Below are 24,291 nucleotides of genomic sequence, written 5' to 3'. Positions count from 1 at the left end.
AATTTCATTAAAACCTGTGTGGATGAGTGTGTGCACACAAAGACTTACTGTACATTCCCAAACCAAAAGCCGTGGATGAACCAGGAGGTATGTCGTCTGCTGAAGGCTAGATCTGTGGCATTCAAGTCTGACAACCCAGGCCTTTACCAGAAAACCAGGTATGATTTGTGGAGGCTATTTTAAGGGCGAAGAGACAATTTCGAACGAGGTTGGAGGTGACATCGGATGCATGGCAACTCTGGCAGGGTCTGCAAGATATTACTTCCTACCAAGTGAAACCCAATAGCATGAATGGCAGCAATGTTTCACAACCAGATGAACTCAATGCCTTCTATGCATGCTTTGAAAGGGAGAATACAACTATAGCTGTGAAGATCCCTGCTGCACCTGATAACCCTGTCATCTCTGTCTCAGTGGCCGATGTTAGGCTGTCTTTAAAGACAGTGTGAAGCCTCGCAACGCGGAAGGTCCCTATGGAGTACCTGGTAAGGCTCTGAAAACCTGTGCCAACCAACTAGTGGGAGTATTCAAGGACATTTTCGACCTTTCACTGCTACAGGCAGAAGTTCACACTTGCTTCAAAAAGGCAACAATTATACCAGCGCCTAAGAAGAATAATGTGGGCTGCCTTAAGGACACTCGCATCAACAGTGATGAAATGCTTTTAGAAGTTGGTCATGACTAGGCTGAACTCCTGCCTCAGCAAGAACTTGGACCCATTGCAGTTTGCCTATCGCCACAATAGGTCAACAGCAGACACAATCTCAATAGCTCTCCACACGGCTTTAGACCTCCTGGACAACACAAATACCTAAGTCGGGATGCTGTTCATCAACTATAGCTCAACATTTAATACCATCATTCCCACAGTCCTGATTAAGAAGTTGCAGAACCTGGGCCTCTGTACCTCCCTCTGCAATTGGATCCTCGACTTCCTAACCAGAAGACCACAGTCTGTGTGGATTGGTGGTAATATATCCCCTCGGCTGATGATCAACACTGGCGCACCTCAGGGGTGTGTGCTTATCCCACTGCTCTACTCTCTATATACACATGACTGTGTGGCTAGACATAGCTCAAATACCATCTATGAATTTACTGATGATACAACCATTGTTGGTAGAATCTTAGGTGGTGATGAGAGGGTGAACAGGAGTGAGATATGCCGACTAGTGGAGTAGTGCCGCAGCAACAACTTGGCACTCAACATCAGTAAGATGAAAGAGCTGATTGTAGACTTCATACATACATACATACATACATAAGGAATACATACCGATCCTCATAGAGGGATCAGAAGTGTAGAGAGTGAGCAACTTCAAGTTCCAGGGTGTCAAGATCTCTGAGGATCTAACCTTAGTTATAAAGAAGGCAAGACAGCTACTATACTTTATTAGGAGTTTGAAGAGATTTGGCATGTCGACAAATACACTCAAAAACTTCTATAGTTGTACCGTGGAGAGCATTCTGACAGGCTGCATTACTGTCCGGTATGGAAGGGCTACTGCACAGGACTGAAAGAAGCTGCAGAAGGTTGTAAATCTAGTCAGCTCCATCTTGGTACTAGCCTACAAAGTACCCAGGACATATTCAGGGAGTGGTGCCTTAGAAAGGCAGCGTCCATTATTAAGGACCTCGAGCACCCAGGGCATGCCCTTTTCTCACTGTTTCCTTCAGATAGGAGGTACAGAAGTCTGAAGCATATACTCCGCTATTCAGAAACAGCTTCTTCCCCTCTGCCATCCGACTCCTAAGTGGACATTGCATCTTTGGACACTACCTCACTTTTTAAAAAAAATATACAGTATTTCTGCTTTTGCACTTTTTAAACTATTCAATATACATAATTGATTTACTTATTTTTTTTTTCTCTGCTAGATTATGTATTGCATTGAACTGCTGCTGCTAAGTTAACAAATTTTACGTCACACACCAGTGATAATAAACCTGATTCTGATAGTTCATGAAACCTATTCTGCCCGGAGGTCAGTAATTAGCTGTGTTCTGCAGGGATCTGTTCTAGCATCCCTGCAATTTGTAATTTTTATAAATGTCTTGGTTATGGAACTGGACAGGTGGGTAAGTTTGCAGAAGACATTAAGGTTGATGGTGTTATGTATAGTGTAGAAAGTTATAGGATATAAACAAGATGCAGAGCTGGGCTGAGAAGTGGCAAACTGAGTTCAATCTGGAAAAGTATGAAGTGACACACTTTAATGGTGGGTGCAGGAAAGTTTAGGGGAGATGGCAGAGGTAGTTTTTTTAAAAAAAACCACAGTGCCTGAAACGTAATGCCAGGGGTAGCGGTAAAGGATGATATATTAGGAACGTTTAAAGACTCCTAGATTTAAGGGTTTCCTTAAGGTTGTTATAGCTGGGGGGTGGAATTGGGAACAAGTTCCCACTACCTATTAGATGCTCCCAATGCTGTGCACCTCAAATAGTCTCTTAACAACCAAGTCTGGCTCCTGGCTTTCACATGTGGCTTAACTACTAAACTCAGCAGAACCGTTTCTACTGACAGGAGAAGGGGCAAAGACAGGTTACTGGCACCTTAAAACCAGTTGCTTTGGGCAAAATGGGGCTCGTTAGCTGTGGTTGGCAGCTCATCTAGAAGGAAAACTCAAATTTCTGCTGCCTTGTGGCTATACCTACTCATGGGGAAGGTTTGGGAGTAAACCCCAAGGGAAAAATCTGGAGCTGGAGTCCCTAAAGTAGTCCTACATTGAGTTCAATGTTGACCAGCAACTCCTGCAACACTGCTGGTACCAAACTGTATCAGTTTCTACTTTTCCTTTGGGTTCATCAATTGTGTGGAGAGGGGGAGCTTGCTACACGGGCAGCAGCTTGCTCTCCATATCGTACTGTCCAGGCCTGCATATCTAGACAGCTAGGACACAATATCCATGGTCAACTCTGACCAACGGAGGCCCTCACCTCACAGATTTAAAGATACATGGATGAAAGAAAAATGGAGGGTTATGGGCTATGTAGGAGGGAAAGATTAGATTGATCATGAAGTAGATTAAAAGATCAGCATATCATCATGGGCTGAAGGGCTTGTACTGTGTGGTTCGGTTCCATGCTCAATATGAAAATGTTGGAATGACCCAACAATTGTGAGAAAGCAGTTGGCAGAACAGAGTTTAGAGAAAGAACAAAGAACTGCACACTGATGATGGCTTCTCGAAAGGTGCTGAAACATCTGCAAACATTTTACCAAGCTTGGCAATCAACCAAACTTCCAATTTTTCTTCTGGTAAAAATTGTTCATAATTTATTTATGCAAGAGGTGCTGGAAATCCAGAGCAACACATACGAAATACTGGAGGAACTCAGTAGGTCAGGCAACATCTATGGAAATGAATAAACAGTTGATGTTTTGGCCATTCACCAGGACTGGAAAGGAAGGATATTATGTTTTCTTTGCAAATGCTGCTTCTCTGATACTCTGTGTCTATGATGCTGTTGCAAACAAGTCTTTCATTGTGCCTATGCACACATGTATTTGTGCACCTGACAATAAATTGGACTTTGACTTTAAGACAAATGTAGGCCTATAGGACTAGATTAAATGGGCATCTCAAGTCAGCATGGACGAGTTGGGTCAAAAGGCCTATTTGGTGGTGTAATATTTTGTGACTTACTTTATGAAAAATGCTTTGCAGATTATCATATCCAAGCCAGATATTACCCTTGACTGCATATGGAACCTCTTGTTCTTCAATCCAAAAATATTGTGCACCCTTCAGAAAGTCACAGATCTGTTAATGAGACAGATTAAATATTATTACTCATAGCAAATTGGCACCTACACTTTTGCTGTTGTTCCTTTCCGTGCCTTGTGGCGTATCAGGCAGTAACCTTGCCATTTCTTTAGCATTCTTGTCTGTATTTTACAAAGCCAAGTTGCTAGCTCGAGACTCAATGCAACACAGATGGAAAGCGTGCAAGGATCCAGCTGGAATCAAACCTGGGACCACTCGCTCGAAGCCAAGTGTGGATGCCACTGCACCACTGGCCAGAAATCTACACTTTTACTGTATAAAACATAAAATGTACCAGGTATATGTTACCATATTTTCTGCTTAAAGTGATTAAAATGTAATTTGATCATTAGGTTCCCTTGTTTGTGTTGTACATAGGGATGAAAGACAAACCATAGTTTTCATGTCAAGGAGAAAATGGATAGATGAGGGAAAATCTGGAATAGATATACTCAATTCATTAATAATAGATTACAAAGGAATGGCCATCTCCAATGAGATTCTGCCTTGAAATTCAAAGGCTTTACTGTGATGACACCCTATTATGAATATTCTGGGGGGTGTAGGTCAACAGAGAAGAGATACTAAGCAATAAAGAACCAACTGCATTAACACTATAACTAGACGAGAAGTCAGAGTTTGCTTATTCTGTGGTGAATGACTCAACTGCTGACACCTTTCCACCATTTACAGGGCACAATTCAGAAGCAAAATGGAGAACTTCTCACTTGCCTGGATAAATGCCACACCAAGTTCTCAGAAAGCTCTCTATTATTCAGAACAAAGCAGCTCAAACATACACCTCTCTGAATATTTATTCCCTCCAGAGTGTTTGTAGTAGCACCAGCTACAAAATCCACTGTGGTTACTTGATGAGGAATTATTTTGACAGTAACTTGATACCTGCGATCTCTACCACTAAGGGCAAGCTAACAGGTACATGGGAAATCCCTCTAAGTCACACTTTATCCTGACTTGAAAATATGTCACTGGTCCGTCATTGCCCCCAGCACAAAATCCTGAAATTCCCTTCTCAACAGCATGATTGTGTAGCTGGGGCAACTCTGGCCCAATAACTTCAACAACTGATTAAATCACATTCATTCATGCTGTTTACATTCACCCTTGATGGTTTAGGTTTGGTCCAGATGTTCCAATTTCCTCCCACATTGCAAGGATGTGCAGGTTGGCAAACCACTTTAAATAGTTCTGAGTGTGTAGGTCAGTGGTAGAGTATGGGTGGGGGGGGTGAAGTTGAGCAATTGGACTAATTATAAATGGGTGCTTTCTGGACAGAACTGGGGTAAAGTTTCCATACTGTATAGCTTTATGGGAAGAGAGCACATGCTGATAATTGCCTTAAATCTGTACATATATGCTATAGAAAGTATTCTGACAGGTTCCATCTCTGCTCTGGACTGACTGAACCTGAAGACTGTGGTAAACATAACCCTGCCCATCATAGGCTCAAGACTTCCTGCTGCCTTGATCGTTTCCTTTTCTCTCTTCTAGTTTCTGAGCAAACATACAGGAGCTTGAAAGCTCAAATATTCAGAAAGGCTTCTTCTCCACAGCTATCAGACTTCTGAGTGAATCACCTCTTTCACAACATCTTCCTGGTGGTGTTGTCATGTTACTGTACTTTTAACTCTACATTTCTTATTCTGTTATTGGCACTTCAGTTTTTTTTGCACTATTTCAGACTGCATACCTTTGCCTTATTTTGCAGTTTTGCACATCATTGTATTTATTATTACCATAGGTACAGGCTACTTCAAGCTTCATCTGAGCAAGGAATTTCATTGCACCCCGCTCTAAATGACAATGAACTAGTTCATATTTCCATGTGCAGCTGAAGACCTTTCTTTTGGCTACCATTTTTTCCCAGCTAGGTTGAAAGAGGGTTGTGCCTTCTTGGAAGTCAGATTTCCACAGAATAACCCTTTCAGGTCCTTTCAAGTTCACGTTTAATTGTCATTCAACATTACACATTTTAATGGAACAGCACTGCTCCGGGTGCTCCAAAGTGCAAAACAATCACACACAACACAGCACATATAGTTATAGTCAATCACAAAAAAAATTAGCACAAGTCCCTGAGTGGCATGGGCTGAAGATTGATGATGCATGGGATGTTATCCTTGAGCCACGTTTCTACAAGAACAAGTATGTAACAGTTCCTCATCTCGACTGTTTCAGCAGATGAAGACAAATCAGATGTTTCACATTGGGTCAGCTGCAGACAATCCAGCTTGTCTTCCACAGAGTGAACACTGGAGAGCAGCACCAACCACGAGTTACAATAATCACGCCCTGTTCAACATTCACACTGCATAATTTCAGATGGCATAATTTTCCTCTTCAAAGCTAACATACGTGGTTTTAGTGGGAGAACCTCTGGCTTCAAGTAGGCCAAGCTTTCCAATGTATTGCCACTAGCAAGACCTTCAACTTTCAACAAAGATTCATAGACCAAATCAAAGGTGGTAAACCAGAATATAGGAAGGAGATTGAAAATCTGGCTGAGTGATGCCACAATAACAACCTCTTACTTGATGTCAACAAGACCAAGGAGCTTATGATCGACTTCAGGAGGAAGAAACCGGAGGTCCGTGAACCAGTCCTCATAGGGGGAATCAGAGATGGAGATGGTCAGCAACTTTAAATTCCTCAGTGTTACCATTTTACAGGACCGGTTTTGGGCCCAGTATGCAAGTGCAATTACGAAGAACGCATGGCAGCACTTGTACTTCCTTAGAGATTTGCAAAGATTCAGCATGACATCTAAAACTTTCACAAACTTCTATAGATAGGTTGTGGAGAGTATATTGACTGTCTGCATCATAGCCTGGTATGATAACACCAATGCCCTTGAACAGAAAATTTGACAAAAAGTACTGGATATGGCCCTGTCCATCACAGGTAAAGTACTTCCTATCATTGAGCACATCTACACAGACCATTGCCACAGGAAACAGCATCCATCATCAGTGACTTCCACCACCCAGCTAATCCTCTCTTCTCACTGCTGCCAGCAGAAAGTAAATTCAGGAGCCTCATGTTTCACACCACCAGGTTCAGGAACTGTTATTACCCTTTAACCATCAGGCTCCCGAACCAAAGGGAATAACTTCACTCAACATCACTCACTCCAACACTGAAATATTCCCACAATATATGGACTAACTGTCAAAAACCCTTCATCTCATGTTCTTGATGTTTATTGCTTATTTACAGTATTTAGTACTTTTTCTTTTTGTATTTGCAGTTTCTTGTCTTTTGTGCATTGGTTGTCTGCCCATTGGTGCAGTCTTTCATTGATTCTATTATGCTTTTTGGATTTATTGAGTATGCCTGCAAGAAAATGAATCTCAGGATTATATATGGTGACATACAGATAAATTTACTTTGAACTTTGTGGATAACAGTGTTGCTCATATCTCCATTCTATAACCCTTCTGACCCCAGTAGAGATTTGCTTTCAGTGGAGAGCTTTCAGGCCTGTAAGAGGTTAACTGGATTTGCAAAACCCTGTGTTCAAAATGGAGGGAAGCATTTGGCTTCTATCATGAATGCAACCACAAGCATAAAAATACTATACAATTAGCAATTAGTTTAGATTTCATTTACTGAACTAAACATTCTCAATTTTTATCACCTCAAAATTTGCAATGATGCCTGGTACGTTTGTGAATTCAGATGCTGGTCCAGGACCAGATATTGGAGCACCAACGTCGGAATTTGAAGTGGAGAGATTGAAGCTCCGCCCATAAGTTGCAATTCCAACTAGCAGTTTTCCTCCTGGGACACCTTTTCCTCTTAAATATTTCATAACAAATTCCTGCAATTCAAACAGTGGTTCAAAAAAGATTAAACACATTTTGAAACCTCTTTTCAGAAAATTATTCAACATTAAAAAAAGAATGTGGTTATATGATCAGTGGCCACTTCATTAAATACACTTATATGCCTAATTAATGCAAATATCTAACTAGCCAATCATATGGCAGCAACTCAATGCATAAAAGCATGCAGACATGGTCAAGAGGTTCAGCTGTTGTTCAGATGAAACATCAGAACGGGGAAGAAATGTAATCTAAGTGACCTTGACCATGTAATGATTGTTGGTGCCAGACAGGATGGTCTGAGGAACTCAGAAACTGCTGATATCCTGGGGGATTCATGCACCACAATCTCTAGAATTGACAAATAATGGTGTGAAAACAAACAAAACAAAAAATCCAGTGAGAAGCTGTTCCGTGAGCAAAACGCCTTGTTAATGACAGAGGTCAGCGGAGAATGGCCAGCCTGCTTCAAGCATTCGGGAAGGCGACAGTAGCTCAAATAACCATGTGTTTCAACACTGGTGTGAAAAAGGGCATCTCTGAACACACAACACAAAGTGGATGGATGGGCTACAGCAGCAGAAGACAACTCTTGTACCTAATAAAATGGCTACTAACTGTAGGTTTGCCCTATACAACCACAATAGGGATTTGTAAACATACAATATTAAAATACATGAAATCACCCTCTTCAGTTTTTCGGCGATGCAAAGGAGTGCTGTGTCCTGTGAAGGAGTTCCATGGGCCATTGAAATCAAATGTCATCACACTAATAAAATCCAGATATCTACAGAAATTAAAATGTAATCCATGTTATCCATAAATTATTATTCAATGCTCTACATATTATCCAACAACAGTTATTTATTCAATTAGTAATGGATTAATTCAGGGTATAATTAGGGTGAAAAATATTTCAGATCGTTCTCCATTGTTGCTAAAATCAAGTTGATGTTGCTTTCAGTGAACACAAGAAACCTACTTGATGCAGAAAATTAGAATCCAAAATGAAAACAACTACTAAAATAGCTCAATTAGATTATACATCTAGAATCAAGTAGTCATGAACTTAATGCACAAGTTCAAATCTCACTAAAGGAGGAATCTCTGGACATCATAAAATTGGGACCATTTGTAATACGGTCAATTTCATTGACACCCAAACAGGAAGAGGATGACAGGAAAATGGGCCAATAATGGAGCTAGTTTTAAAAGTGATTTCAGAAGAGACATAACAGCAATGAGGTCAGGGAAATGTTTAGATTGCAAGACTTCGCTTCTTGGAGCAGAAGTAAATAAATAAAAGGTTGGGATGTAGGCAAAGGTAAGCAGAGTCACAACAGAAAAATAAAATGATAAATTAGAGCATCAATTACAGAGGATGGAGAAAATGGCTGTCAGGCAGATAGAGACAACTTCAGCAGAGATAAAGATCAAATAATATAAAGAAAATAGGTAACGCACATCAAAGTTGCTGGTGAACGCAGCAGGCCAGGCAGCATCTCTAGGAAGAGGTACAGTCGATGTTTCGGGCCGAGACCCTTCGTCAGGACTAACTGAAAGAAGAGATAGTAAGAGATTTGAAAGTGGGAGGGGGAGGGGGAGATCCAAAATAATAAGAGAAGACAGGAGGGGGAGGGATGGAGCCCAGAGCTAGACAGGTGATTGGCACAAGGGATATGAGAGGATCATGGGACGGGAGGCCGAGGGAGAAGGAAAAGGGGGGGGGGAACCCAGAGGATGGGCAAGGGGTATAGTCAGAGGGGCAGAGGGAGAAAAAGGAGAGAGAGAAAGAATGTGTGTATATAAATAACGGATGGGGTACGAGGGGGAGGTGGAGCATTAGTGGAAGTTAGAGAAGTCAATGTACTTCTTCCTAGAGATGCTGCCTGGCCTGCTGCGTTCACCAGCAACTTTGATGTGTGTTGCTTTACTTATCACCTGTTAGCTTGTACTCCTTCTCTCTCCACCTTATTCTAGCTTCTGCCCATTTCCTTTCCAGACCCAATGAAGAGTCTCAGCTCGAAAAGTTGACTATTTTGTTCCTCTCCATAGATGTTGCCTGATCTGCTGAGTTCCTCCAGCATTTTGTGTCTGTTGCTCCGCATTTTCAGAATCACTTGTATTTACTATAAAATACTTCTATTTAGGTTCAATGGTCTACCTAAGACTCTCACTCAGTATCCCCAGTGTATACTGTAGCAGAGTCTAAAGAACCAACTTATTCAAGAAACTCACCATCAATTTACAAGATTTTCGTTATGTGCTGTCCTGAATTGAGCCATAATTAAGAGGGCAACTGGGCCCAATGTAAAAGCCAGATTTGGAGTGCAGATCAAAAACACAAATTCCTCAGGTGCCCACCATGGAAAGTGAGGAATTTAAACTCAGATAATAAAGTAAATTATGAATTTACAGGTACATAACTCTTTGTTACCTGCTTGCAACTCCCAACCAACAGTAATGTGGATGTCACTGAATCCTCCTTTGAAATGATCTTGTAGGATACTCAGTTTTATCAGATCTTTAAAAATATTAGCTTTATTCATCGCAGGTACAGGGAAATGCATCGTTTGCATCAATGATCAACACAGTCCGAGTATGTGGTGGAGGCAGCCCACAAGTGTTGCCATATTTCCAGCGTCAACATAGCATGCGCACAATTTACTAATCCTAACCTGTATGTCTTTGGAATGCAGGAGGAAACCAGAGCGCCTGGAGGAAATCCACACGGTCACAGGGAGAATGGAAAAACTCCTTACACATTGTGGTGAGAATTGAACTCTAGTCGCTGGCACTGTAAAGCGTTAAACTAACCACAACACTACCACTAAACCAAATTATAAAAAGACAAGCAAACTGCCTGCCCTGCTTTATTCCCCCCATGTATAGGATTCAACACAGACAGACTTACCCAGCACATTTGACCCTACAGCCCACAATGTTGTGCCAAGCGAATTTAGTTATGAAAATCCCTTCTTCCCACAGAATGCCATATCCTTCCACTTCCTGCACATTCATGTGTCTATCTAAGAGTTTCTTGAATGCCTCTATTGTATAGGCTTCAATCACCACCCTCAGACAGCACATTCCAGACATCCAGCATTCTTTATTATAAAGAAACTTGCTCCTTATATCTCCTAAGAGCTTAACTTAAATGCATAACTGATGGCATTAGACATTTCAACCCTGGGAAAAAGTTTCTGGCTGTTTACTCTATTTATGCCTCTCATAATCTTATAAACCTCTATCAGATCTCCATTTAGCCTCTGCCACTCCAGAGAAAACAACCTAAGTTTGTCCAACCTCTCCTTAAGGCAGCATCCTGGTAAACTTCTTCTGCGCCCTCTTCAAAGGCTTATTTATTATCTATACAACTCTGCAATTCTCCAGGTTGCCATGAAACCAAAAAAGAAAGGCAACATGAACGTCAACTCCGAAATCCCACCTGCCCACACAAAAAAAAACAAAAATGGATTAGGTACATCGACCCCAAATACCCCTCCCTGCATAAAAAAACTAAGAAGATCAGATGAAAAACACAAAATATACGGGCTATGGTAGGAAACTTTGTCACATGGTGTGAGCAGAATTATCTGCAGCTTAATGTGAAAAAGACTAAGGAGCTGGTGGTAGACCTGAGGAGAGCTAAGGTGCCGGTGACCCCTATTTCCATCCAGGGGGTCAGTGTGGACATGGTGGAGGATTACAAATACCTGGGGATACGAATTGACAATAAACTGGACTGGTCAAAGAACACTGAGGCTGTCTACAAGAAGGGACAGAGCCGTCTCTATTTCCTGAGGAGACTAAGGTCCTTTAACATCTGCCGGACGATGCTGAGGATGTTCTAAAAGTCTGTGGTGGCCAGTGCTATCATGTTTGCTGTTGTGTGCTGGGGCAGCAGGCTGAGGGTGGCAGACACCAACAGAATCAACAAACTCATTCGTAAGGCCAGTGATGTTGTGGGGATGGAACTGGACTCTCTCACGGTGGTGGCTGAAAAGAGGATGCTGTCTAAGTTGCATGCCATCTTGGTCAATATCTCCCATCCACTACATAACGCACTGGGTGGGCACAGGAGTACATTCAGCCAGAGACTCATTCCACGGAGATGCAACACAGAGCGTCATAGGAAGTCATTCCTGCCTGTGGCCATCAAACTTTACAACTCCTCCCTTGGAGGGTCAGACACCCTGAGCCAATAGGCTGGTCCTGGACTTAGTTCATAATTTACTGGCATAATTTACATATTACTATTTAACTATTTATGGTTCTATTACTATTTATTATTTATGGTGCAACTGTAACGAAAACCAATTACCCCCGGGATCAATAAAGTATGACTATGACTAAAAACTATAAAGCTGAAAATAAAAGCATCTATCTAGTCCTAAGTCCACATCCAAAAAGAAGAAAAAACCTGGGCAACTCTCTTTGTGTGCAACTGGCAAGCTCTCCCCTTTGCAACACAGAGCAAACAATCAAAAGGCAAGCATCTACCTTTCAAAGCTTCCATATCCTTCCTATCATGGGTCAACAAGAACTGAGTTCAATACTCCGGATGTCTCCTATCTAGAGTTTACAAGGCTGCAACCTAATGTCTCAACTCTTGAATTCTGGCTGGTATTGGTCTGAATGAGTATTAAAACCATTTGAACATTGAAGAATTCAAGGTGGGCAACTGTTTGTCATACTAGGTATGACTTCTGCTCTTATTGCAAGCAACAAGACTGAAGCTATCAAGAAATAAGAATCTTTCCTTACAATATATAAATTAGACTCAATAATTCAATGGCAGTGTGGTAGAAGTTGAAATAGTCTTGGTTCTTCTTTCATAATCAACATTTTTTAAAACTCAGTTTGGATTTGCCCCAGCATCGTTTCTTCATTCACTTTCCCTCAGCTGTTTTTCAACTTTTGTGACACACAAAATGCTAGAGGAACTCAGCAGGCTAGGCAGTATCTAAGGAAAAAGAAGTACAACCAATGCTTCAAGCAGAGACCGTTCAGCAGGACTGGAGAAAAAAAAGATGAGGAGTGGATTTAAAAGGTGAGGGAGGGAGGGGAGAGAGAAACACAAGGCAATAGGTGAAACCAGGACCAGAAGGGGAAGGGATGAAAGGGATGAAGTAAAGAGCTGGGAAGTTGATTGGTGAAAGAGATACAGGGCTGGAGAAGGGGGAATCTAACAGAAAGACATGGAAGAAAAGGGGGGGGGGGAAGGAGCACCAGAGGGAGGTGATGGGCAGGAAGGGAAAAGGGGAATGGTGAAGTGGGCGGGGGGGGGGGGAAGAAGGGCATTACCAGAAGTTCAAGGAAATCGATGTTCATGCCATCAGGTTGGAGGCTACCCAGACGGAATATAAGGTGTTGCTCCTCCAACCTGAGTGTGGCTTCATCTTGACAGTAGAGCAGGCCATGGATAGACATATCAGAATGGGAATGGAATGTGGAATTAAAATGTGTGGCCACTGGGAGATCCTGCTTTCCTTGGCGGACAGTGTGTCGGTGTTCAGCAAAATGGTCTCCCAGTTTTTATCATCTTGTTTGTGATTCAACTTCTTTTAAGTGTTTTTATGTTTATCTTATTTTGTTTGCTCAGTACTTAAACATCTCAGTTAAAAGGATCAAAATTTTGTCCAACTACAATTGAGAATATACCACCTCTGGAGACCAAAATAGCAAGATAAAATGTCAGCAGTAAACAATTATAGAAAACAGCAGCTACTTTGCAAGCTCTGACACAAAATCAATATGCATTTAAAAAAATGCTTACTTAGCAATTACAGGTACTTCATAACTATTATCAATGTGTTGTTTACCAGCAGCCACTGCAGCTGAAAGCAGCAATGTAGGTTTTCTTGTTTCTTCTGCCTCAATCGTAAAGGCAGCTTTCAGTTCCTAGGAGTAAGCAAAATCATTAGAATAATTGCAGAGTTGTTCTCCAAAGGGAGGATTATGGAGATTTTCAGGATTGTTAATTTTGGTTACAGTGTTTTAACTACATATCGAATCCTTGTTCCTTCCAAAGAAATGAAAATGCAAAAATTGTTTATTTTAATCCAGCCAGCCTACCCAGAGTCAAAATGGCTGAGAATGCATGGCACATTTCTGACAACCCCATTTTAATGAAAGCCATTTCAGGCCAGAAGTACCACTATTCCTCACAGATGAAGGTGCAGCTAACAGTCCTACGATGCAATCTGATACCACCATTTGCCCTGAAAAACCTACAATCTAATTGTTTCTCCAACATACATCATTGAATGCTCAGAAATTTTCTCCAATTAAGCACTAGGAAGACCAAAGCTGTTATCTTTAGTCCACTTCACAACTTTATGTTCCGCAGCCAAAGTTATAAAGATATACAATATAGAAACAAGCCTTTTGGCTCATTATGCCCATGATGAACATCAAGTACCCATGTGCAATAATCCCACCTAACTCCTCTCCTGATTCAACTCACTTGTGCTGGAGTCCTCATCCATGCTGTTGTCACCTGTGGATTGAATACTACAATGCACTTTTAGCTGGCCTCTCTCAATCCATCATTACTAAACTAGAGACATTCTTAATCTACATCGTTTTATTTACCTTTACTCTAAACTTGCTGACTTACACTAACATCCAATAAAGTGACCTTAAATTTCTCATATATTTTAAGATTTCTGCATGGCCTCATGAAGCGCTACCCAACACCACCACTACACCCCCTCCCCACCACCATCTATAACATCTACCAGTCCAATGCACAAATATCAGAACTCCTCCAGATCTGGACTTTATACCATGAACATACTTAATGATGACTTAGCCATCAGTAACCACGCCCCAACTCTGAAATTTCCTCCCCAACCTTTTAGGCATTTTCTTTCTCCTTTCTCCAATAAACTGGCCCTTTGACTAAACTTTTGACCTTCTGATATAATATTCTGTCATGTTGATCAATGTCTAATTCTGTTCAATGGTGCTCCTTTGAAGTCCTTTGATACATTTGGATGCTCTGGAGGCACTATAAAATATAGGTTGCTGTTCCTGTGTTAGAAAATTGTTACCAAAACAACCACAAGACATTTCTGGTCTTATAAAACAAACAAACCTTTATTTACTCAAACAAAAATGTTCTTAGAATTTTCCGTTTGAATATTTTCAGCTGAAAATAAATATAAACAAAGAGGAGAGGGGACTGATTTGAGAGAATGCCACATGATTCAATAATTTCATAACATTGTACATCAGAGATATAAAATTAAAAGTGGTCTTTCTCACTTCAACCAATCTTGAGTAAAGTTCTCTGTTCTCTGGTGGGTTTCCTGGAACAACAGGGTACAGCCAGGCCAGTTCTAAACCATCAAAGTGGTGATGCCTCAGGAAGTTAACCACAGAATTGATGAACGTTCTTCTAGTTGTTTCAGTAGACACCATTCTGGTAAAACTAGAACAGTAAGGAAATTCAAAATGTGGTTATGTGCTTTTCCAATCTGTTTTTCATTTAAATGTAAATCGATATGCAGTGAAAAATGGCCACATTTTAAATTTCAAAGGAATTGAAATCAATTTAAGGAAAACTTCATTTACATTCCATATTTAGCCTCAGGTTTGTAAAGCTCTAGTTGGCCTTTCCTTTGGGAAATGACTGGATTCAGAAGCCTCTATTAAAATCATGCTTCCTCACTAATACACAGACCAAAGGATGGAAAATGGTTTGGTGACCAGCGTTAATTAAAAATCAGTTGAGTTTAAACTTTTTTAAATGCAGGGATCACGTCACAGACAATGATCCCTCCAAGGTACACGTGTCTGCATGAACACACATCTTTTGCTGCTTGTGCACAAAGGAATTTAAACTGCCCACAAAAGGTTGTCATCCTCTACCTCATTGGCATGTTAAGTATATTTCACCATCATATACGATCACATTTCCTTTTCCGGTTTCTGATGCAGATGGTATTGACAACATGGAGTTTGATCATTTGTCTGCAGATTTTAGAACTGGCTTATTTATACTGACATTGAAGCATATAGTAAAACGTGTTTGCGTCAAATCAAATCAACATCAGCCTGCAAGTGTCACCACACTTCTGGCACCAACATAGCGTGCCCACAATTCACTAACCGTAACTATATGCTTCTGGAATATGGGAGGAAACCAGACCACTCAGAGGAAACCCAACACGATCTTGGGGAGAGCCTACAAATTCCTTACACACAGCGCCGGGAATCGAGGGTAGAGTCAATTGTTGGTCTTTAAACAAGGATGTAAGCAACAGCCAATCTGATGGCATGAACATCGATTTCTCTAACTTCTGGTAATCTGTTCTACCTCCCCCTTCTCTCTTTTTCCATTCCCCATTCTGGCTTCCCTCTTCTCTTCACTTCACTTCCCCTCCCACTAGTGCCCTTCCTCCTTCTTTCTCCCATGGCCCACTAACCTCCTATCAGATTCCTTCTTCATCCCTTCACCTCTTCCACTCATCACATCCCAGCCTCTTACTTCACCCAACCCCTCCTTTCCCCTCACCTGGTTTCACCTGTCACCTGCCAGTTTGCACTCCTTACCCTCCCCCATCTTCTTATTCTATCTTCTGCCCTCTTCATTTCCAGTCCTGATGAAGGGCCTTGATCCTCCATTGATGCTGGCAGATTTGCTAAGCATTTTGTGTGCTTTGCTCAATATATTAAAGGAGTGAACAGACCAAGGATTGAGAGAAGATGAGAGAAAAAAAAATGAAAAATATCTAAGTTTAAAGATTTGGTGTGCTTGAAGCAATATTGGCCAGACAGTCCAAGACTACAAGAAGAAAATTATATTTTATGTTAACCTCTGAGTAATCTTAAAATAATGAACAGTTGTCATAAATGAAAGCAACGCTTCATGTAGTACAGGCCTGGCAGTGAAAAAAAAAATTCAGACATTACTTGTGTTAAGTGGGCTACAGGAGGTTTCTAAGGTGAGAGGTAGTGCAAACTAAACTCTCAAAGATAGAAGAGAGTCCAATTAAAATGATCAGTACATATAAAAAATACAGGTCATGGACGTTATAGAGTAAGCAGTTGAATTTTTTTTAATATAAAGTAGATCCAAGGAATTGGGAAAGAACTTTTATTTCTTCGGATGAATTATACCATTTGTATTATAAATGCCTTTACCTCCCTATCTAGTTGTATCACCACTTTCAAGGAGCTCTGGGCTTGCATCCAAAGATCCTTCCGAAGGTCCTTTCAATTACTCCATAATATCCTCTTGTATTTGATCTCCCAAAATGCATCACCTCACAATTGTCTGCATTAAACTCTTGCTGTCATTTCTCTCTCCAAATTACCCAACTGATTTATACCCTGTTGTACCCTTTGATATCCTTCCTTGCTATCCACAACTCCACCAATTTTTGTGTCACCTTGCACAGTGCACTAATCAGACAAACTAGATTTGGTAAATTGGTAAAATTGAATTATATCAATTATACTTATCGATTAATTAAAACAATAAAGGAGAAAGGCACAATGAAATGAGGATGAAATCTTGCTGGACAGCAAAAGAAGAAAGTGATCAAAGATATCCTGTCATTGAGAAGATGGAAAAGGAAAGATGTCAGAAGTGACCCTGGATGTCATTTACCAAGTTTATTTGAAAAGAGAGAAATAGGCAGTGAAGAAGGTAAATGTGTTCCAATGAACTAAAATGGAAGTTACAGCCACTGAAGATGAGATGTCATTCAGTACAGAGGCAGAAATCAGTAAAGGTTATAAAGAGCTGTGGCAATTGGGATTGAAGATTTTAAATAAGGGACCAGTGGCATGGAACAAGTGAACAAGTACAAACAAGGAGAAGTAACTGAAATGACAGGAGTCACTGTGATAGTCCCGGCTAATGGATGACACCAACTGTATTCCAAACGTTGGCTCCTAGCCAGATTTAGAGTACCGGTATAAGTGGACTCCAGTCACATCAGGACCAGTACATTTTGGCGCAATTAAACTGCTGCCCCAATTAGCCTAAGTTTCATGGAAATAGCTAAAAAGGTATAAAAACAAATTACCATTAAACTGAGTAACAAATTATGTACTTAAATGAAATACAGAACTATAAAACTGTGAACACGAGGAATTCTGCAGATGCTGGAAACTCAAGCAACACACATCAAAGTTGCTGGTGAATGCAGCAGGCCAGGCAGCATCTCTAGGAAGAGGTACAGTCAACGTTTCGGGCCGAGACCCTTCGTCAGGACTAACTGAAGGAAGAGCTAGTAAGAGATTTGAAAGTTGGATGGGGAGGGGAGATCCAAAATGATAGGAGAAGACAGTGGGGGGAGGGATGGAGCCAAGAGCTGGACAGGTGATTGGCAAAAGGGATATGAGAGGATCATGGGACAGGAAGCCCAGGGAGAAGGGGGGAGGGGGGGGAAAAACCCAGAGGATAGGCAAGGGGTATAGTCAGAGGGTGAAAAAGGAGAGAGAGAAAGAACGTGTGTATATAAATAAATAACGGATGGGGTACAAGGGGGAGGTGGGGCATTAAACAGAAGTTAGAGAAGTCAATGTTCATGCCATCAAGTTGGAGGCTACCCAGACGGAATATAAGGTGTTGTTCCTCCAACCTGAGTGTGGCTTCATCTTTATGAAGCCAATCACCTGTCCAGCTCTTGGCTCCATCCCTCCCCCTCCTGTCTTCTCTTATCATTTTGGATCTCCCCTGCCCCTCCCACTTTCAAATCTCTTACTAGCTCTTCCTTCAGTTAGTCCTGACGAAGGGTCTCGGCCCGAAACGTCGACTGTACCTCTTCCTAGAGATGCTGCCTGGCCTGCTTCATTCACCAGCAACTTTGATGTGTGTTGCTATAAAACTGTGTATCAGTTCCTAATAGTTATTGACAGAGGAATCCTCCAGTGTACGCTAACACGTTCATTTCATTAAGTGTAAATAAGCCAAAATCAGCACAGATACCTAAGGTAGATAATCAATTGTTTTCGTACAATGCTATCAATGACTGTATTCTCCAAATCCTTATTTTCATTGTACCATTCGAGATGATAGTTGATAGCTTTAAATTCTTCATAGGGCCTAACCTCAAGTAGTGAAATAGTTTAATTTTCATTCCCAGCCATTTCGGGCATCACAAAGTCTGAATGCTTGAAACCACAGTGAGCAAAACAGTTCTGAATTGTCTTACTGTTTATTCCTCACCAACTATGAGTGACAAAAATCACTGCTTTTGGAACAGAAGCACACACAACTGACAATATTCAAAAGCTGTACACTCTAAGCACAGTGTAGTATCTAATGGTTACACAAGTGCACGTATCTGACACTTGTTAGAAAATGTTGCCCCAATTAAGTGACGCAGTGTCCCAAATAAATGAAGGGAATCTCAGCTACTTTCTCAATTAAATTTTGTTCTTTAAGAGTTGTCACAAATAACTGGCTGCCCCAATTAACCGGAATTCACCGTATTTTCATCCATTAGCCGGGTTTTCAATAAAGTTATGGTATTTCTGTAAGATCTAAAACATATAGGAGAGTAATGCCATATTTAAGTATGCTGATGTTGGCTGGATCAAAGGTCGCAATGAATCAACATATAGGAGGGAGATTGAAAATCTGGCTGAGTGGTACCACACCAACAACCTCTCACTCAATGCTAGCAAAACCAAGGAGCTAATTATTACACTTAGGAGGAAAAACCTGGAGGTCCGTGAGCCAGTCCTTATCAGAGGATCAGATGATGAGAGGCATTGATCGTGTGGATAGTTACAGGCTTTTTCCTGGGGCTGAAATGGCTAACAGGAGAGGGCACGGTTTTAAGGTGCTTGGAAGTAGGTACAGAGGAGATGTCAGGGGTGTGTTTTTTTTATTATGCAGAGAGTGGTGAGTGCATGGAATGGGCTACCAGCGACAGTGGTGGAGGCGGATAGGGTCTTTTAAGAGACTCCTGTGGGCCAAAGGACTTGTATTGTGCTGTAGGTTTTCTACTTTAATTTCTCATTTAATCTTCAAAGTTGTCGTTGTCGTGGCTATCAATCGAGCTTAAGGATGGTGTTTTTTTTTTCCATTGATCTATTTATGGGCTCTCAAGTGGAAGACGTGGCTCACAGAACGAAAATGCCTGTGCGTATATTTGATTAACGTGTACTTGATGTTGCAGTCCAAGAAGCACACGATACTTCATAAATCAACCAACTGTTTCCAATGGCATGGAAACCACGACAATTGGAACTGATGGATTTGTTGCAGCCCTCATCCGCCTTCACAGCTGTTGAGTTCAAAGTAACTTCATCCGACTGTTCCACCATTGAGGTCTTGGTTGGATTGTTCTTTGTCAGGGACCTCACCCTCGACCTTACCGCCATGGGTGACCCTACCAGAAGCATAGCTTCAGATGGCATCGCTCTTGGGATCTCAGGACCACACAGCTTCTCCACCGTGACAAGGTGACAATCCACAGAGAAGAATCTTCAAAGTAATACAAAGCTGTAAATGAAACATTTGCTGTTTTTATTTGTTTTTCCATTAGGAAAGATACTAGCATGGATAAAGCAGTGGTTGATTGGCAGGAGACAAAGAGTGGGAATAAAGGGAGCCTCTTCTGGTTGGCTGCCAGTGACTAGTGGTGTCTTTGTCGGGGCCGCTTCTTTTTACGTTATATGTAATGACTTGGACGACAGAATTGATGGCTTTGCGGCAAGGTTTGCAGATGATATAAAGAGAGATAGTGGGGTGGGCAATTTTGAGGAAGTAGAGAAGGACTTGGACAGATTAGAAGAATGGGCAAAGAAGCGGCAGATGGCATACCATGTCAGGAAGTGTTTGGTCATGCACTTCGGTAGAAAAAATAAAAGGGTAGACTATTTCCTAAATGAAGGGAAAATTCAAAAATCTGAGGTGCAAAGGGGCTTAGGAGTCCTTGTTCAGGATTCCCTAAAGGTTAATTTGCAGGCTACGTCAGTTGTGAGGAAGACATGTACAACATTAGCATTCATTTTGAGAGGACTAGAATATAAAAGGACGGATGTAATGCTGACGATTTATAAAAGCACTGGTGAGGCCTCACTTGGAGTATTGTGAGCAGTTTTGGGTCCATATCTAAGAAAGGCTGTGCTGAAACTAGAAAGGGTTCAAAGGAGGTTCATGAAAATGATTCTGGGATAGAAAGGCTTGTCATATGAAGAGCATTTGATGGTTCTGGGCCCGCACTCACTGGAATTCAGAGTGACAGGTGACCTCATTGAAACCTATCGTATGTTGAAAGGCCATGATAGAGTGGATGTGGAGAGGATGTTTCCGATGGTGGGGCATCTAAGACACAAGGATACAGCCTCAGAATGGAGGGGTGTCCCTTTAGAGCCAAGGTGAGGAAGGATTTCTTTAGCCAGAGTGGTGAATCCTTGGAATTCGCTGCCACAGTTGGCTGTGGAGGCTAAGTCATTGGGTATATTTAAGGCAGAGCTTGATAGATTCTTGATTAGTCAGGGCATGAAGGGATACAGGAAGATGACAGGAGATTGGGGCTGAGAGGGAAAATGCATCAGCCATGATGAAATAGCACAGACTCGATGGGCCAAATGGCCTAATTCTGCTCCTCTATCTTACGGAATACTGTGGACAGATGATAAGCAATTGACATTCGTTGCACTTACAAATTTTACTCATTATATTCTTATCATAAGTTCTTACCTCACTGAACCAAAATTCCAACCTCCAATAGCCAGAAGTGTCTTCAAATTTTTATTCCTTTAGGAAATAAAGCAAATTCATATTTTTTAAAAATAATGAATGCAAGTAAACTTTCAGTATGTTTTCAACAAATATTGGTCTCAATAGTCTAAAGGAAATCTATGCAGAGAATTTTGTGAAATAACCCCAAGAGAGTTGTATTTGGTTAAGTTATTTGGGGAAATGCCTGCAAGGTCTTTTGATTTAAGGAAATCTTTTAAAAAGTAATTCATTGTATGACGCTGATAAGGTTAGCATTCATTGTATTTCCTAACTGTTCTTAAGAAGGTGGCAGAGTGCCTTTTTCCTTAACCGAAGAGTTCTAACATCTAACCCAGCAACAATTAGGAATGGTAATATAGTTTCACATTAGGATGCTGTGCAACTTGGATGAATATTTACATTTGATGGCATCCATACACTCCAGCTAAGTCGTGCTTCTATCAGAAATTGGATGTTCAGAAAATCAGAAGATGAGATTAGGCCCATAATTGCAGTACATCTTGTAGTTGGTACTGTGAATGCTAGGATGGCAGATCGTGTGCCAATCTAACCAGCTACTTTGTCCGGAATGGTGGAAAAAGTACAGAGATAAGCTCCCTCATACAGTATCCCCAGGCACTGACCTTTTTACCTGTAATCATGTTTTATACATAGTTGGTCGAGCTAAGCTTCTGGTTAATGACTTTTATCCTTTTACCTCACAATGAGGATACTGGAAGAATTTGGAAATGGTCATTCCCACTGAATGTTAAAAGCTGATGATCATTTATTGGAATAGTCAGCACGGTACTGTGTGTGTGGGGAATTGTGGCTCACAAATTTGATTGAGTTTTTTTGAAGAGGTGATAAAGAGGACTGACAGGTACCACGGGATCTAGGTGTTCTTGTGGATGAGTTACCTAAAAGGTAGCAGACAGATGCGTCAAGTAGTTCAAGAATGTAAATGGAATACTGGCATTTCTGGAAAAGGATTAGAGTTCACATATATGGAAGTTTTGTTATAATTCCACAGGGTACCAAGATCACATCTGAACACCACACAGTCTTGGTCCCCTTACTAAAGGAGAATCACCGAGCTAATTCCTGGCATGAGAGGATTGTCTACTGAAGAATAGCTGCAGCATAGTTGGCTGGAGTTTAGGAGAATGAGGGGTGTTCTTACTGAAATAAATGCCCTTGATCCTCAGTAGTTGGAGGAATGGATACATTTTTGACAAATAAGGGATTCGAGGATACAGTCCTGATGAAGGGTCTCATCTCAAAACATTGACTTTATTTCCCTCCATATACTGCATGCTGCCTGATCTGCTGAGTTTCTCCAGCATTTTAATGAAACCATTTGGTTTCATTAAAGATCTACAGATATTGCAGAGTTATTAATACATTAACATTGCATAATGGATACTTGGCTTGTTTACCACTGATAAAAGAGCAACACTTAACCACTTAGCAAGAAATTAAATTTATAACATTAGCATACAACTCTCGTTAGTTGTTCCTCAGGCCAATGAGGATGCATTCATTTCTGATACAACCTGTAATTGCCTTTAATACGACTTTTCATCAAGGCTTACATGAACAGAGGTTAAAGCAAGAGCTAATTATAAGGGAGATTAACTCCCTTACCCATAAATGGAAAATCAGAGGGAACTCTGTCAGTGACCCAGATGATATCACAAGTTGGGTAAGGAGAATTCTCAGTACTTACTGAAATTATACACTTTTTACAAAACGGTCAATTCCACAATACATCTTACACACATATTAATGAGAGGAAAACTAATCCCCACAATGACCATGCAGTGCTCTATACTTTTGAGCCCTTCCTTATCATCTCAGTTTCTCATTATGCTGAAGCAGGTGCCTTGCAATTAGAAATCTAACACACTAACATTTTGACCAGTGAATTTAAAGCAAATATACGAACTTCACTGGCAAAGACATTATTCATCCTTGCATGCCACTAGCACTCTCCTGCACCAAACATCCTGGTTAGTTTAAGTTGGATCCTATCACCGGCGACAATGCCTTAATATGAGGGGTGATTGATAAGATCATGGTCTCAGGTAGGAGTCAGTTTTAGAAAACCTAGCACATTTATTTTTCCTACATTTACACACTTAGTCCAGCGGTCGTGGACCATACGAGTCCCTTCTTTGTAGAAGTCAGCATCTTGGAACTTCAGAAGTGGCCCACAGCATGGGGTGATTGATATGTTCATGGCCTAAGGTAGAAGGAGATGAGTTATTAACTTCGAACTTTCTGCATAACCACTCAAACAGTTGAACTGCACGTGCATGTAACAAGAGCTGTATAACTCATCTCCTTCTACCTTAGGCCACGAACTTATCAATCACCCCTGCTGTGGACTTCTACAAAGAAGGGATCCGTATGCTCCACCACCGCTGGACTAAGTGTGTTCATGTAGGAGGGGACTATGTTGAAAAATAAATGTGCTAGGTTTTCTAAAATTGACTCCTTCTAGTTTAGGCCACAAACTTATCAATCACCCCTCGTATCTGTACCAGAACAATCAATTAATCAGTGCTGTGTTATTGTCACTGTTGATGCGTCTACCCTGAATGCCACCTCTCAGCTCCTGAAGTGGAAACTCAGCAGGTCAGGCAGTTTCTGTGGAGGAAATAAACTATTGATATAATGGCCTAAATTGTTGATTATTTCCCTCCACGGATACTGCCTGATCTGCTGAGCTCCTCCAGCATTTTGTGTGTTGCTCACAATTTAGAATGTCTACGGAATTTTGTGTCTATTCTCAGGTGCTAGCAAGTAGACTCCAGTGAGGCAGACAGTCATTGGCTGGCCTCTGCCTTTGTCTCAGTGGGAGCAACATCACAGTTCATTACCTGCTCTGGATTGTTGAGGGTTGTAGTCAGCCAGCTCCATCGCAGACATAGTCCTCCCCATCAGAGGACATCTTCAAGAGGCAGTGCCTCTGGAAAGT

General features: G+C 41.2%; 1 protein-coding gene across 1 annotated transcript in view; it reads right to left on the bottom strand.

Moving 5' to 3' along the window:
* Nucleotides 1–24,291, bottom strand: part of LOC140209416 (acidic mammalian chitinase-like) — a 56,267-nt gene that overhangs the window by 3,444 nt on the left and 28,532 nt on the right. Inside the window, exons 5-10 of the mRNA XM_072277662.1 lie at nucleotides 21,288–21,344; nucleotides 14,885–15,050; nucleotides 13,392–13,516; nucleotides 8,276–8,399; nucleotides 7,426–7,608; nucleotides 3,648–3,764 (exon numbers count right to left, since the gene is read on the bottom strand). Of these exons, the coding sequence (XP_072133763.1) occupies nucleotides 3,648–3,764; nucleotides 7,426–7,608; nucleotides 8,276–8,399; nucleotides 13,392–13,516; nucleotides 14,885–15,050; nucleotides 21,288–21,344 (772 nt within the window). The remainder of the gene's footprint in view (nucleotides 1–3,647; nucleotides 3,765–7,425; nucleotides 7,609–8,275; nucleotides 8,400–13,391; nucleotides 13,517–14,884; nucleotides 15,051–21,287; nucleotides 21,345–24,291) is intronic.

This window comes from Mobula birostris, chromosome 14, assembly GCF_030028105.1.
Source record: "Mobula birostris isolate sMobBir1 chromosome 14, sMobBir1.hap1, whole genome shotgun sequence".
In the NCBI taxonomy this organism is placed as follows: Eukaryota; Metazoa; Chordata; class Chondrichthyes; order Myliobatiformes; family Myliobatidae; genus Mobula; species Mobula birostris.
This window is presented reverse-complemented; position numbering and strand designations above follow the sequence as displayed.